At 45.8% G+C, this 17,741-nt stretch overlaps 1 protein-coding gene across 1 annotated transcript in view; it reads left to right on the plus strand.

Annotated features, from left to right (window-relative positions):
- Positions 1 to 17,741, plus strand: part of MAP3K9 (mitogen-activated protein kinase kinase kinase 9) — a 264,229-nt gene that overhangs the window by 101,103 nt on the left and 145,385 nt on the right. Inside the window, exon 3 of the mRNA XM_069208799.1 lies at positions 5,117 to 5,297. Coding sequence (XP_069064900.1) covers positions 5,117 to 5,297 — 181 coding nt within the window. The remainder of the gene's footprint in view (positions 1 to 5,116; positions 5,298 to 17,741) is intronic.

The raw sequence follows: 17,741 nt of genomic DNA on the forward strand, positions 1-17,741 counted from the left end.
CATAGTTCATGCCCATATCCCTCTACAAAACAGAACTTAGATCGGAGAGTTTCTACTGTCCACAAGTGATCACGATGGCTGCAAACGCACCTAGTTTTGTACCAGCCAATAGCATAAAGATGGGACTGTCCACGAATAATGTGAAAAGGCTAAAATGGAGGGAAAAGACCGTTAGTGAAGTATTCAAACACAGTGTCTCTCATTTAATATCAAGAATGCAAAGTGAAACCTGCAGTATTGAGACCTCGGAAATTTTGCGGCAGCACTCCTAAAGCTCTATCCAAGCAAACCGGCTTTTAAGGCCCAATGTCCTGTGGTTCAAAAGCCAAGGCTGTCTTCCAAAGAATAAAGTAATAGAAGGAACTTTCGAAGCAAAGAGGTTGGGCCTGTGTGTAAATACCTTAATGATAAAGATACTATAAAGAGGATTAAGTAGATCTGGAAGAAAGTCAATAAGGGAATTTGGAGGTAAATTTTTTGGGCTACCCTCTTGTATGAGAGCAGAAACAAGAACTCAAGAGCATCTTGGCAAATAGTAAACCGGGCCGAAAAAGGAAATAGTAAGGCCAACAATGCAAATATTCCAGAATTAGAGTGGGTATAGCTTTTACATGCTCATTTCGGGACAATCAATGATCAAATGGAGGCCTCCAAGGACTACGCCATTAGCTTAGCGACTACCTGTAAGGTTGGAGCAGGCACAGTGACCACTCAGCACCTTGCACCTGCTGATATACTGGTTGAATCAAGACTAAATATACAAAGGAGCACATGGAAAGAATTATTAAAAACTCTTGCAGTGATGGTTCCCATTGACCTAACATTCCATCTCAGTCTTTATTTAAAATAAGGATGGAGTGTGGGTCCAATATACTACTTTTGCTATACAATCCCATATTGACCACTGGTACAACTCCATACTCCTGGTCAAGATCAACTGTCCACCCCATATATAAAGACAGTAATAAATCACAACCAAGTAACTACTGCCTGATTGCTCTAATACACAATGAGGCAAAATAGTTTGCCAGTCTCCTATTAAAGGACTTTAACAGATGGGAGTTAGAGGGTGGGATAGACAATCTCTCGTAATCTATCTGATTTCAGACAAAAAACTAGAACTATCTCTTTAAGTGGAAAAATAAATCCAGGCTCGTTCCCTCCCGTACTCCTCATTTGTTGATTTCAAGGCCGCCTTTGTTCAGATCCCCATAGCAAAACTGTGGTTCAAGCTGCAACTCTGGGGTCTTCCCTCAAACCCCTTGAGAGTGATTGAATTATTATGTACTAGTACTTGGATAGAAGTCAAGTTGGGTAATGAGACCCACCTCTCCAGAAAGATCGCTATTCCAACCGGCCTGAAGCAGGGGTGTGTGCTAGCACCCACCTTATTCAATCTGAACACTGCTGACTTGTCAAAAGAGCTGGACAACATCAAAGCCCACTCTCTCAAACTAAGAAACGTTCAAATATCAAATGTACCTTATGCTGATAATTTAGTGCTATTCAGAAAAACAAAGGTTGTTTTAAACTACGTGATTATACTGTGCAAAATAATTTGGAGATCGATCTAAGTAAGATTAAGGTAGTAATATGTGGTAGAAAAATCAATGCGTGGAATGTGTCACACAGGTGGCAAAATTATAACCAAGAAACAAGAGAATAAATATTTTGATGTCTGAATGGATTCACGAAGCATCCACAGCCTACAAAAGGAGGCAGTAAAGGTAAAAGCTCTCGCCCTTTTGTTTGGATCCTGTACTCAAAGTAATGGGAGCAACAAACACTCATGGGAGCGAAATATTACTAGGCAGAGATTCCTCATTTTTGGATAAGCTGCTCATCAAAATGTACAAAACATTCTTTAGGTTACCTAGAAAAGCCTCCCTGGCTCAGTTGCGGCTTGAATTTGGTCTCAAGAAATAATCGCTGGTCAAACGGGGGTCTTATTTCAAATTGTGCCAAATGTTGATGTCCTCCAACAAAGATAGACTAGATGACCTACAGTGGAGAGAGAGAAACTACGCATGGGGATAATTCAGCTCAAGGGCATTTCCTAGAGGAGGTCCTAGGTGTACTGCCAGCAAGAGAAATCTAGAAACTTCACATCTCACAGAGCATATTCAAAAAGTTCATCAATAATACCAAAAGCTCTTGTCCTGGCTAGAAGATAAAACCTCATTGACATGGCGAGCACACTCCTAGATGGGAATAAATTCCTACCAAGATCAAAAGCCCCAGGGCTACTTAACAAGCACTTTTTCAATTCATACAAAGTTAATTGCACTGAGGTTCGGGGACTTTTTATTGTTGGAAAACATCCCTAATTGGCTGACAAAGAGCAAAAGAAACATCTGCAGACTTTGTGGCACTCAAAGTGAATCAGTAATCCACATTGTCTGCATTTGCCCTGCCCTACAGAAGGAAAGAAAGACCAACCTTTGTAGCCAATTTAACATCTAGGAATTTGTTCATGGAGGCTCGCTGTTATTGAGGCCTTCCATCCTAGCAACCCGTACTGAGACTCAGATAGTTAAATTCTTGGGTATAGCGTCAAAAAACCTGAGGGCTACCAAGTGCTGACTTCACGGTCCCCCTATTTAGTCACAAACTTCACCGTACCTGGCCCACAAGAAAGAATGTAGGTGGTCAACACATGATGTTCTGACTATAGGTTAATAAAAGGATATATGAACTGAAACTGCATACACCCTTTATAGCTGTCTCTGTAATGAGCTCAGTGCTGCATGAAGGCCAGGCATCAGTTAGGTCAATTTATGAGACAATGGCTCAGCCAAAGGGCTTGGTTGCTTGTGATCCCGATGAGATGTTGTTTCATCTTTGCCGTTTCTGCACAAAATCGTTTGGGCTTAGACCTGTTAACCAACTGTGCGTCTAATTTGCCAAGGATTTCCCCTTATATGTGTTTACTAAGGTTTCAGCTGTCTGGTCCTGTTACAGTACTCTCTTTAGACATGTAGACGAGGCACAAGGATTGAAGTGAAATTTTGACTCACTCTGTAAAGAGTCTGTTTTATTCATGCTTCTAGTGTTTTTGATGCTCACAGTATATCCATACTTGTTTCTAGAAAATTGGTAGGGGCTTTTTATAAGATGTTTTAATATTGTAATTGTTTTTTACAATTATTCACATCAGTATGAGTTGCTATCACGTGTAATGATCAGGGGCGTAGCTTGGTCAGTAAGATGGGGGGTGAGCTTCAGACTTTCCTACAAAAACGACAAGCAGGCACACGAGAGAGGCTAAACGGGCAGTGGAAAGGGAGACCATTGTTGATTGGCATGGGTTGTAAGGGAGAGAAAAAAATATATTTTGTAAAATAACCATCATTTTGGGCGACTGCTGGTGTGTGTCTGCGGGCAGTGATTGGATCTGGAATATTAGGTTGTTTTGTAATGTTCCATTTATATTGTAGTTAAGAATGTAAAAGAGCTTTGCTGTGTGTGGTGGTCACTAAGGGCCATATGTACGAACACTTTTTCCCATAGACTCAGAATGGGTAAAAACCTTTGCTACATCTGGCCCTAAGGCCCTGTTCATAAGTTGGTCATTAACTTGGTCATTAACTTCTGACACATGCATAAACCCCTATTTAACTCCTAAATATCAGATGCATTAAATACCTCAACTTTCGTTACATTTCCGCAGGTCAAACCTGCCGACATTTAATAGGGAAAAGCATACGGTGTTTGCCCTACTATGCAGATATTGGTGCAATAAACACCAACATCTGCATGTTATTCCCCAGAAACTCGTTTAATAGGTGCTATCCGTCGCACCTGGTAAATAATGAACCCGGTGGTAGGGTTATTTACCCGGTGCGATAAATAGCGCCTATCCTTGTAATTAGACACATCGTGGTGTGACTGTATAGGAACCATGGCGTGTGAGCTCCATCACAGGTAGAACTGGCGGATTTCAAGTGATGGTATCTTGTCTTGCTGGATGTGATCTGCCCTGTTTAAAGGTCGTGCGTTGCTTTAATTAACAATTTTGCGTGAATATCGCTGTATTTTTATGTACATAGTACCTGTGTACAGGTTGCTGCGTGCAGTGTGGTATTTTTCTAAGTGAAGTATCCAAAACGTGGGTTTACCAGAGTTCAGATTTGGCATTTGCCTTTTCCAATGGCAAGGTGAGTGTTAATGGTTTTTTTCTTCCATTTTATGAAATGTGTGAACAGTTAAGGTTTGTTCTCTGATTCTCCGACGTGGGCATTCTTGTTTAATATTCCATGAATTGCTGCTTTATCAAAACTTCAGGGGGAGTCATATGCTCTGTATTGCTGTTTTATTTGCTAATAAATTGGTGGGCAAAGGGTGTGAGCACAGATCTACAGCTGCACCATACATGCAAGGCCATAGTGAGATTTAAAACATATGAATGGCTTAGGTCCTTTGCTCTACGCTGTGTGGACACTGTACCAAAATCAAAAGCCCATGCACAAAACATTGGTCCTCCTTCTAAATAACAGATTGTCTGGATTAATTAAAATTAAATTTGGCGAAGTTGATGGAGGTTGTGAATAGGCGATCAGTATCACCACCTCTTTCTGAGTCAGAATTCCTCCCACTCGCCCTCCCCACAGCCAACCGTGCCCTCTCCTGGAAAGACCATATGATTAATTTTGAAGAATGCTTTTCCAAACATATCAGCTGAAAGGTTGTAGCCTTTATAGGCAGTTTTGAAGTACAGCTCATGAAATATGCCAATGACAATACCTCTGAATTTCTTCCTGTTTCTGAAATCGAATCACCAAATGGATGACAGAAAGTCCTATTAAAAACCAAGTTGCAGAAGTGACATGATATAGGTAGACAATGTTTGTAATGTTGAATAGAAGCAAACGATAAATGGTAAAAAAAAAAACAATATTATTTAATTTTGGAAAAAGCAAATGCACCATTTAACTTTACATAATATGTTTTTAGGCAATCTGACTTTGTATTCTAATATTTTTAAGCTTCTCTGTTGGTTGAAAGATAACAGTTTAACTCGATTTTCTAGAAGGGCATCTCTTCATGGCTTAGATGAGCCACAGCATTCCTAAACTTGACTAATTTTGTATGCTTGTTTTTTTTCTTTGCATTTCAGTCCTGTTACTTGAGAAGTTAGAGAATGCAGACCTGAGAAATAAAACATTGAAGATTACAGATTTTGGCTTGGCAAGGGAGTGGCATCGAACCACCAAAATGAGTGCAGCTGGGACGTATGCATGGATGGCTCCCGAGGTGATCCGCTCCTCCATGTTCTCCAAAGGAAGTGATGTATGGAGGTATTCAGTGCTTCTGTTTTGGTACAGTAAGATGCTGTAGCTGCCGGATATTGGTGGTATGCAATAAAAACTTTTTGTATTTGTTTTATATAGTGCAGAAAATCTGACGTGTTTCCACTTTAAAACACATTGTCACCAGGGCCGGCCTTGGCGCTGGTGGTGCCTGATAGGGCAATAATTTTTGCCGCCACCCTTCCATGACCTCCTCCTCGGATTTCCTCACTACCACCGGGCACAATTCCCCTCATCTCTCTATAGCCCCTGTCTCACATACACTTCATTTATTTTAAAGCACTGGTAAATTCTGGCTTTAAAAATAAGAATGTATATTTACTTAAACGCACCCCTTTTAGCAACATTGGTAATGGAGGATGAAAGACTGGGAAAAATAAGAAAACATCCTATTTATGCAGTCTGCATGCATCTCTTTGATCACTGTTCTATATTAGAATTGTATCTTATGGATTGCATTAACAAAAGGATCTCTGTGACAAAAGTATTAATCCACTCAGCTGTCCACATAAAATACAGATCTGTGGTCTGCACGGTAGGTTCCCTTTGCAACAAGCTTATTCACCCTCTACACTACTCTATGGCGAGTCAAAACTGCCACTGGACAAAAGTCCAATCTCCCTCTCTAGCAAGAACATTAATCACAAGAGTTACCTTGACATTTTTATTGCTGCCTGAAAGCTGGATGCACAAGGAACTCGGCAGCAGGTGTTATTGTTAAACACAGCACCCCCTGAGGTCAGTGGTGCCCTCCCCAGGTCCGTGCTCAGTGCAGCCGCACTAGTCGCAGCACCTGAAAGCCACCCTACTTGTTACAAATACACTTTGTTCCCAGTTATAGTTGTGTGCATTATGTGATATTGTAGGCAATACGCTGATCTGAAGATAGAGTTAACAGAGTTGGTGCTGTTGGTTGAGTCCACAGAAACATGTAAACAAAAGTAAGATGGCCGTGTGATGGATGGGTCTACTTTCCGATATTACTTGGGAAATAAACATGTGTCACGTAGTGCTAGTTGAAAGCTTGTTAATCATAAGGATTCACAATGAATAAAGTGGTTTGACTGAAGTCTCACGTATATTTCGAATTCCTCACTGCAGTTCTGGCACCGCCATCCAAAGAACCTGCTTCCTTGTTTAATAAATGTGAACATTTTTGGTGGACACAGTTGACAGGTGTGAATATACGGTCATTGTGATGCCAGCATTCATTTGCCAATGAATAGTGGCACCATAATGAAAGTTGTGTATGTGTGCTATATGTGTTGTATACCAGTGTCTCCCAACCTGTGTCTGACCCACTCGTGTCGCTGACATATGCTTGCCACTGTAGTTTTAAAAAAAATACTGTGATGTATATTTCTGCAGTGGTCACCTGCCTATGTACAGTGACCCTCCCAATGTACACAGCCAGTGCAGGTTGTTTACCTTTGTGTCCAGTGACAGAGATGTGATGAGGACAGAGGGTCTTGTCCAGTCGTGTCCAGTTGAAAATGGAAGTGGAATCAGGAGAAAAGGTGAGTTTTCACCCCCCCCCCCAATCTGCCTACTCTGACTTGGTGGTTGGACCGCTGCTTTTTTCTTGGTGGCAAGGCACATCCAGATCTTCATGGCGGGAAAGGTGTATGGGATGCTACCATAAGCCACTTTTCCCTATGGTGCCATTGATGCAGGTGACGTTTCTTGGCGGAGATGGTGGTTCTAGTGCGGGCTTTCATGCATGGGACTGACAACATCTAAAAATGGCAGGCGGACCATTACCACCAACATCTAAGCCAGGCCCTTAATGAGTTTTATGAGATTTAATTATGTGTTTTTGGAGATTGTCTAGTTGCATTGTGTTGTACTCTTTGCAGCATAGTTGAACTATAACTTGACTACAAGTGTGATAAGGTCCACGCGTACAGTGTGGGAAAGTTATACATTTGTTCCCTTAACAATTGTTTGTTCTTGAGGGTGTGGAGGAATTGAAAAATGAATATTACACCAAAGATTACTTTCATTCTTAAGATTTCAACTCCATTCAGGATTACAGGGCAGGAGACCAGCCTTTCTTAAAAAAAAATGTTTTTATTAACATTTTGCTGTTGTACAAATTCAAATAAAGTTATGGCATTGACAGATCAATGGACGTCATTGTTTGCTTCTCCTGGACATAATCCTGGGTCTAACATTTGCGTCATATTGTTACTATATCATTACCTCGCTTTTGTAAGTCCCCGGTGATGTACTTCTGGGTGCAGACCTTTGTGATCGCGTCTGTCATATACCATGTTATCATTCACTTCCCCACATAACAGTCTTTGTCAAACTCTAAGCAACATAATAACATGATGGCGCGCTTGGGGATGTGTAAAGTCTAGTTGCTGGGGAATGCCTCAGTGTACCCATACCAGGGAGGGGCCCGGTCCCTTGCTCAGTCTCCGTCGATTTGTCTATGTGTCAGGGGCCACTCTGATACTTAACTACTCTCCCATCCCGCTCTGTTCATGATCCACGAAGACCTCATCTCATATCGGCATCCAGCTATCCCATCCCTCACTTAGTGTTGGTCCTGTTCCCTTCCTCGCAGTTCATTGTGACTGACAATATGACTCCTTATCCCTGATATCTCCACTCCTTTTCTTGTGTGTCAGTCCGTCCCCTCCTCAGCGTCTCCACCGCCCCTCACTATACGTTCCCATTTCATCAATACTTCCTCCCATGCCGGGGCAATGGGTGTCTGGCGTAGGCCCCGTGCCTCTTCGCTCTTCAGGACTTGTAGTTCAGCCCTAGCCCATCTCATCGCGTCTCGTCTCCATTCGGTCAAGGAGGGGCACTTGGGTGACTTCCAACCCAGCATGATTAATCTCCTGAATAGAACCAGGGTTAGGTTCAGGAAGCGTTAATTTACCTTCCCAATTGCTAATCCCGCTTTCAGGCCCAGTAGACACACAGTCGGTGTCGGAGTCATTTCCACTCCAAGCAGATCTTTCAAGTCGATCATCACCGCCCCCTATCCCCTCTGAAGTTTGGGCAGTGCCATACCATGTGATCGAAGTCAGCATCCAATTCGTCACATTTGAGGCACACTTTAGGGACTCCTCCGTATATAAGAGTCAAGCGATGTGGAGTGAGGTACGTTCTGTGAATATAATTGTATTGGATATATCTTAGGCGTGTGTTCCTCGAGACCACCTGTGGGTATGCCAACACCTTCCGCCATTCCGTGTCCGAGAGATTCCTGCCCAGTGTCCTTTCCCATCTTTCCCTCTGAGATTGTAGTGGGTTTAATATACCTTCGACTTTTGCTCTGTACAGTTTAGTTATTAGGTGAGTATCATCTTCCGATGTTAGCAGGAGGTGTAAGACCCTGTGTGTGGCAGGCTCCGCATTTACTGTGAACAATGCTCCTTTAAAATGTGTATCAGCCTCTGATATAAGGATAACTGTCCACGCGGAACCCCACCGCTATCCATCAGGTAAGCGAAGGGCCTCAGCACCCCATTGTGGAAGAGGCCTCAAATTGTCTCCACCCCCACCTTCGTCCTTGCTCCCAGTCCAGCGTCTGTCAAGCTCCCATCCGCCGTATCTAACGTTAGTAACGCTAATGGTAAGGCAGGGGAGTAAGCCAGGCCTACACCCACCCGCTGCGAGCATCTCTTCCAGCAGGCTAAGGCCACTTTTGTACATTGCCCTTTTTTCCTGGGGTTCCACCCTCCGGTTTATCATTTGTGCTATAATCCCATCGTGACTCATCTCGCCGTTGGCAGTACATCTAATCTATCCAGGCGACCTCTTCCTGCAAACCACCTGGAGGCCCACTGTAACTGGCACGCTAGGTAATAGAATTCAAAATCTGGGGCACCTAGTCCTCCCTCAAGGGTTGGCCTACAGAGAATCGAAAGCGCTGTGCGCCTTCGACCTCCATCCTACACAAGGTCCCTGAGCAATCTGTTTAACTCCCGGAACCACGATGAGGGGATCAGTACTGGAAGGTTAGTGAAATAAAAAAGGATGCAGGGTAACATCATCATTTTAGATAATTATATTCTGGCCATTATAGATAGCTTCAGTGACCGCCAGAACCCAACAGAAGCCCGGAGGGAGGAGAGCGCCCTACCTATGTTCCCATCACGGAGGTCCTTTATGTTGTGGAATACCTGTATGCCCAGGTACTTAAAAGTATGCGGTGCCCATACCACATCCCCAGGGCACGAGGAGGAGTGGTTATATCCCGCCGTCATTGGGAAGACAAATGTCTTGCCCCTATTGAGGCGTAGTCCCGAAAGACCCCCGAAATAGTCTAGAGTTTGCAGGGCCCATGGAAGTCTAGACTCCCCATCTCTGAGATAGATTAGGACATCGTCAGCATAGAGTGAAATTATGTGCTCAGTCTGTCCCCACTCCACTCCCCTGCCCGCTTCGTCTCTCCGTATCTGGGCCACTAGAGGTTCAATGGCCAGGGCGAATAGTAATGGTGACAGTGGGCAACCTTGCCTGGTACCCCTGTATAAGGGGTAGGGCTCTGAAATCGTCTTACCTGTTCTCACTCTCGCTAATGGGGTTGCATATAATAGGTCCACCCATCTTACCCATTCTTCCCCCAGACCCATTGTAACTGGACGTCCCTCGACACCGGTTCCAGTACGGCCACAGGGGCCGTGGTGACATACCCCCGGGGCACTCGACAGAGCCTCAGAAGTACGACGTCAGACGCAGAAGGCGTCGCGGCGACAAAAGAAAGAGACGACGTACCAGCTGAAAGAGCGAGGAATGAGACGGAGGAGACTCGAGAAACGCGACTGCAGGAAAGTGAACGATGAGAGACGAAGACCGCCGGAGCAAAGTCCGACGCAAGAGGCGGAACGCGAGAGAAGAAGGAGAACCCCAGGGTGCCTCCCGCCCCTACCCAATAGAAGCCGGGAGACTACGGAGCAGCCGGCCGCGTCCCCGGAGGGGCGTGGCCCCCTCGGGGGAATACCGGACCGCTTCCAAATCGGGACCAGACCACACCGGGACCACGGCCAGAGCCCTGAAAAAGGAAAACGATTTGGGTGAATGTAACAGGACAATCCCTGTGAAAATAAAACAAGGGATAAAAGTCAGCCTTAACTGAACTAAAATAAATCAGTTATCCCCTCAACCCTGTGCCTAGCGAGTTATTCCAATATCTCTCTCACCTGGAGATAAAGAACCCATTACAGTGGTGTCAGAAGTGGGATATTGAAATAGGCGACAGGATAGCTTGAGACCATGGAGGGTACTCCCACAATAGCGGACATGATGCAGCAATTAGCTGAGGGACAGAGGCATCTGCAGATCGTGTGGGAGGAACAGCAGAAAGAAGCAAAAGTGGAAAGGGAGGCACTACAAAGCGCTCTTAAAAGCCAGGCCACTATCATGGCCAACAACCAGTTGGTACATGAAAACGCTCGAAAAACCCTGACTGATACCATTGCGGCCACCCGGGTACACCCGAACGTACCCATCTCAGTCTTACAGAGGTATCAGGAGGGCGAAGATCCGGACGCCTTTTTTTACCAACTTTGAGCGTGTTGCCACTTCAGCCACCTGGCCTCCGGATAGATGGGGCCAGTATATCGCTCCTTTGTTAACAGGGACCCTCCAAGCAGCTTATCAAGCGGTCATCCCGGGAGGAACAACGCCCTATCCGGACATCAAAAAGAGTATCCTGGAGCGGGTGGGCCTTGACACAGAACATTACCGGGTCAGGTTCAGGAAAGCCAAGTGGGGACCCTCTGAGAATCCCCGGGCGTTATACTTTCGGATTAAAGATTTGGGTCTCAAGTGGCTAGGACCCATAGGGACTAATAGGGAAGATATTATTGAGGTTGTCCTCTTGGAGCAATATCTAGACACCCTACCTACCAATACCCGCAACTGGATCAAACAACACCCGAGCCCAGATACGAACACTACCATTGAGTTAGCCTGTGCCTTCCATCGTTCCCTTGAATTTAAGACACCCCTCCCCCGCACATCGCCTAACCCCATCAGAGCGAACCTCAGACAACCCTCGTCCCTGGCACGAAGACCGGTAGAGGACCCAGGAAAACCCAGAGGGGCGGAGAGATCCTATGTACAGCAACCCCAATGTTTTAGTTGCGGAGAATGGGGTCACATCGTACGGGTTTGTCCCCTAAAATCTGAAAAACCTGAACCTATGGAAATAGGACTTACTAGGGGGAGGGTATTCTTCACAGGGGGAAAAGAAACCCAATACAAGAAGGAACTTTTTATCAATGGAAGACTAACGGTGGCACTCATCGACTCAGGGTGCAGTCATTCCTTAATTAGGGTGGATTTAATGGACGGCCATACCTTCAGTCCGGGACTTACTGTATCCATTTGTTGTATCCATGGGGAAACAAGAGAATATCCCCTAATTTGGGCCACCCTTTCATGGGAAGGGAAAGAGACCCCCATAAGGATGGGTGTGGTTGAACGATTGGTTGAAGAAGCCATCATAGGAACGGATTTTAAAGACTTTTCAATACTTTTAGATAGTACAAGGAACAAAGAGGACATGAGCGCCTGGTGGAGAAGTGCTCCCTTTTCTAACCTACCAATACAACCCCCTGTTGTTCGATACAAACCTACTAAAAGAGAAAAATGAGAAGCAAGGAAGTCCTATGTGCAAGGGAACTGGAGCCACAATAGGGTAATTACACAGGTCCATACCCTCACTGGTCTTCCCCCCTTCCGAAATTGTCAAAGAGAAGATCCGAGTTTGATCAATGCCTGGAAAACTGCCCGACCCCGAAACTTCGACGATAAGGGGCCCTCCTTTACGATAGTTAAAAATGTGTTATATCGAATCACTGGCAGTGATAGGCAAGAAAAGAAACAGTTACTGGTTCCCGAACCTTATAGGCAGCAGGTACTACACCTGGCCCACAGTCAACCGGGGGGTGGTCATTATGCGAGGGAGAAGACGGAAGAGTACCTGTTAAGGAGATTCTACTGGCCTGGGGTCTTTTCTCAGATCAGAAAATTCTGTCAGCAATGCCCTAAATGTCAATTGATCGATCCTGGCCCAAAGAAACGGGCCCCATTCAGCCCCTTCCCATTATTGACGTACCTTTCTCAAGGATAGGAATGGACATTGTAGGTCCTCTTTTACCTTCTTCTAAAGGCTACCGTTATATACTAGTATTGGTAGACTACGCCACTAGATACCCTGAGGCCATACCCATCACCAGTATTAACACCAAGAGTGTTGCCAATGCCATGATAGGATTCTTTGCCTGAATAGGTTTTTCCCGAGAAATTTTAACGGACCAAGGTACCCAGTTCATGTCCAATTTAATGACTCAGATTTGTCAACTGCTGGGGATTAAACAATTGAGGACTGCGGTTTATCATCTACAAACGGATGGGTTGGTGGAGAGGTACAACCGCACCCTGAAAACACTCTTAAGGAAATCGATTTCAGAATCAGGCAAGGACTGGGATAGGAAGCTACCGTTAGTATTATACGCCATCAGGACACACGAACAAGCTTCTATGGGACATAGTCCATTTGAATTGTTGTTCGGCTGATAGCCTAGGACCTTACTAGACATGGCAGCAGAGTTATGGGAGGAGGAAGAGGATGGAGAAAAATCCCTTTTGGAATACACCAGCGACCTAAAATCCCAGTTACAAACTGTATGGGAAGACGTAAGGGGACATATGGAAAGAGCTCAGGATAAGCAAAAGCGATATTACGATAGGAACACACAAATGCAAACCTTTACAGAGGGAGACAGGGTGTTAGTGCTTTTACCCAGTTCCGACAACAAACTGTTGGCCAAATGGCAGGGGCAATATAAGGTGATAGGAGTGGTAACCCCTGTTACATATAACGTACAACTCACGGTTAATCCTAAAAGATCACAGATCTTTCATGTTAATATGCTAAAAAAATGGGAAGAACCTATGGTAGACCAGACCACTGGGTGTTTAGTTAATACGGTTAAAGAACTGGAAATAGGATGGTGTCCCACAGACCCCCCCTCCAAAGACGAGGTACCCCATAGAAATACAGAAATCACGTTTCAACAGAATAGACAATTAACCCAACTGCTCAACGTCCATAACCATGTATTTTCCCCGATACCGGGTAAAACCAAGTTAGTACAACATCAAATTATAACTCAACCTGGTAAAATAGTCAGGCTACGGCCCTATCGTATCCCCAAAGCTAGGAAGGTTCTGGTAGAAAATGAAATAGAAAAGATGTTAGACCTGGGTATTAAAGAGCCTTCCCAAAGTCCCTGGTGTTCTCCGGTGGTGTTAGTGCCAAAACCGGATGGGTCTATACGCTTTTGTATTGATTTCAGACAAGTCAATGCCGTATCTCAATTCGATACGTATCCCCTTCCAAGGGTAGACAAACTCCTAGAAAAATTAGGCAAAGCTAAATACATGTCTACCCTAGACTTAACGAAAGGATACTGGCAGATTCCTTTAGCCAAAGAAGATAAAGAAAAAACTGCTTTTTCTACCTCCTCCGGCCTATATCATTTTAATGTTCTCCCTTTTGGGTTACATGGGGCACCCGCCACCTTCCAACGTCTCATAGACACCATCTTACAACCTCATACCAGATACGTAGCCGCCTATCTGGATGACATCGTTATTTATAGCAAAACTTGGGCAGACCATTTGTCACATTTAAACAAGATCCTTACAGCACTACGAATGGCAGGGCTGACAGCCAATCCCTCCAAAAGCCGACTAGCGTTTAATGAAATCTCCTACCTAGGATATCACATAGGAGGAGGTATCATTAAACCACAAATGAATAAGGTAGAGGCCATCCTATGCATAAAGACACCCACTACGAAAAAAGAGATCCGTTCGTTTTTAGGCCTAGTGGGGTACTATCGGAGATTTATACCGCATTATTCCACCTTGGCCGCTCCTCTGACAGACCTCCTGAAGAAAGGCCAGCCAAAAAATATTACGAGTCTCAACCCGGCACAGTCCCATAGTTACCATACCTTACAGAGGTGTCTTACTACCCAACCGGTTTTAAAGTGCCCTGAGTTTGATCTTCCGTTTCACCTTCAAACGGATGCCTCAGACGTGGGTCTGGGGGTCGTACTTTTTCAGAAAGATAGAAACAATGTAAGCCATCCGGTAGTCTTTATTAGTCGCAAACTTTTTCCCAGGGAACAGAAATATCCAATAATTGAACGTGTGTGTCTCGCCATCAAGTGGGCGATTGAAAGCTTACAATATTTCCTCCTAGGAAGGTCTTTCCTGTTGTACACGGACCACGCTCCTCTTACATGGCTCTCGAGATATAAAGATACCAACGTTCGCATTCTGAGATGGTTTATGGAGCTTCAACCTTTCTCCTTCCAGGTTTGTCATCTCCCTGGTGATCTTATGGGTCAGGCTGACTATTTGTCCCGGTTCCCGGGCCCTCTGGGTCTCGAACAGCCCCATTCGAGGGAGGGGATGTGTAACCGGACGTCCCTCGACACCGGTTCCAGTACGGCCACAGGGGCCGTGGTGACATACCCCCGGGGCACTCGACAGAGCCTCGGAAGTACGACGTCAGACGCAGAAGGTGTCGCGGCGACAAAAGAAAGAGACGACGGACCAGCTGAAAGAGCGAGGAGTGAGACGGAGGAGACTCGAGAAACGCGACCGCAGGAAAGTGAACGACGAGAGCCGAAGACCGCCGGAGCAAAGTCCGACGCAAGAGGCGAAACGCGAGAGAAGAAGGAGAACCCCAGGGCGCCTCCCGCCCCTACCGAAGAGAAGCCGGGAGACTACGGAGCAGCCGGCCGCATCCACGGAGGGGCGTGGCCCCCTCAGGGGAAGACCGGACCGCTTCCAAATCGGGACCAGACCACACCGGGACCACGGCCAGAGCCCTGAAAAAGGAAAAGGATTTGGGTGAATGTAACAGGACAATCCCTGTGAAAATAAAACAAGGGATAAAAGTCAGCCTTAACTGAACTAAAATAAATCAGTTATCCCCTCAACCCTGTGCCTATCGAGTTATTCCAATATCTCTCTCACCTGGAGATAAAGAACCCATTACACCCATCTTGAGCATCACTGCCCTCAAGTAGTCCCATCGAACCAAGTCAAAAGCTTTCTCGAAATCTATTGCAAGCAACGTTCCGGATGGGGGTCTATCCGCCCTTGGCATTTGTAAGATGGCAAAGAGGCATCTGAGATTCAGCGAGGTGCTACGGTTCGGGACAAACCCATTTTGGTCTGCGTGTACTAACGTGGGTATATATTGAAGCAGGCGATTGGCTAGGATCTTGCTAAGAATTTTGAAATCACTGTTCAGCATTGATAGCGGGCGAAAATCAGTGATGAATGCTTCGCCCGATTTAAACTTGGGCAGAGGGACCACCAGGCCTCCCTAAGCGAATCTGGTAGTAGGCCACGGTGTAATGCCTCTGCGTACAATTCCACCAACTGGGGCGCCAACAGCGCCGTGTACTTCTTGTAAAAGTCCATTGGGAGACCCTCTGTACTGGGCGTCTTCCCTGGGGCTAGCTGCGTAATGGCTTCCCGTACCTCCTCCACCGCCACAGGCCCCCCAGTCCGTCCCTCCCCTCGTGCGTCAGGGAAGTCAGTGGGAGCGGCCGTAAAAAACTATCTAGGCGGTCTGCCTCGAAATTGTCCGGACTCCGATACAGGTAGGTATAGTAGTCTCTAAAAGCATCGTTTATGGGGCCCGGCCTGAATCTGCGCTCGCCTTTCATATCACGTACACTCACAATGGGTGACCCTCCCCTCCCGACCTCACCAACCAGGCTAGCATCTTACCGGACCTACCCTCCTCGGCCTGAACCGATGCTAAGTATCTCTGCGTGCAATGGCATCTAAGCTGTTCCTCTACCTGAGAGTGGGACCTCCTCGCTTGCATATACTCCTCTTGTTCCAGTGTTCCATTGCTCCCTTTCTTTTCCCCCTCATGTATGGTTTTCTCTAGACTGGTCAATTCCCATTCCAGTGTGAGTCTTATCCCGACCGTTTGTCCTATACTGTAACCTCTCGTTGCTACTTTAAGTGTTTCCCATTCTATAAATCTGGAGGAGGCAGATCCCTTATTAATGTTAATGTGATCTGTCAGATATGAGCGGAGCACCTCTCTGTATGCCTGGTCCTCCAGCAAAGCTGGAGATAATCTCCACTGCGATATGGGGGATCTGTCCTCAGTCACCCTCCAAGTGAACAACAGGGGATTGTGATCGGATAATGTGCGCCCCAAGTATTCTGAATGGGTCATTCCACTCGCTAGGGTGGCTGAGCACACCACCCTGTCTATCCTAGTATGTACTCGGTGTAGTCCTGAGTAATATGAGTAGTCCTTGTCGTCAGGGTGCTGCTCACGCCAGACATCAATCAAGCCCCAGGTGTGTACCCACTCTCTCAGTTTTTTGGCTACTTTATGCGTTACTGCTCCTGGCAGCGGTGGGGTAGAGCGGTCTAGGTCTATGTCCAGTATGCTATTAAAGTCCCCCCCCTAGTAACAACTCTCCATGCTGCTGGCGAGTAAGGTGGCTCGACATACGCTGTAGGAAGGGGATATGATCCTGATTAGGAGTGTAAATACTTCGTAGTACTATTGGAACACCATGAAGTTTCCCCTCCACTATCACGAACCTGCCCTCCTGATCTATCTCAATAGATGCTACTTCGAAGGGGACTCCCGCACGAACCCAGACCAACGCTCCTCTGGCGTAAGCGGAATACTTAGTGCCGAATACCTACCCTCTCCATCTACGCCTCAGTTTCTCCACCTCACTTGCTGTCAAATGAGTCTCCTGTAGCATTGCTACATGTATGCCTCTCCTCTTTAGGTGAGACAAAATTCTGTGTCTTTTAGCTGGTGACCCCATCCCCCATATATTCCATGTTAGGAAACTATAGTCTGTCATTTAGATGTATCAAGAGAATTGCGGTCCCGACCACCTCCCTCGGCATCCCATTCCCCTTTGTCCATTTTCATGTGCTGCCTATAAACAATCCACAATCCCCAGGCACCATCTAAACTCAAAATTGAAAAACCCAACTCCCCATCCCTAGGGCGCCTCTCCAACTGAAGGCTGCCCAAGCATACAGTGCAACGGTGCAACTTTGTCAACCAAGTAAATATAGGTTCGGTGGCATGTGTAGCTGCAGATACACATGCTGTGCATAGTCCGCCGTCTGGTGTTGGGTCGGAGTGTTACAAGTTGTTTTTCTTCGAAGAAGTCTTTTCGAGTCACGAGACCGAGGGACTCCTCCTCTTTTGTTTCCATTGCGCATGGGCGTCGACTCCATCTTAGATTGTTTTTTTTCCGCCATCGGGTTCGGACGTGTTCCTTTTCGCTCCGTGTTTCGGGACGGAAAGATAGTCATAACTTTGGAAAACTACGTCGGTATTGTTTCGTTCGGAATCGGGTTAGATTAGAATCAACACCGAAT

Source organism: Pleurodeles waltl, chromosome 9, assembly GCF_031143425.1.
Source record: "Pleurodeles waltl isolate 20211129_DDA chromosome 9, aPleWal1.hap1.20221129, whole genome shotgun sequence".
Lineage (NCBI taxonomy): Eukaryota > Metazoa > Chordata > Amphibia > Caudata > Salamandridae > Pleurodeles > Pleurodeles waltl.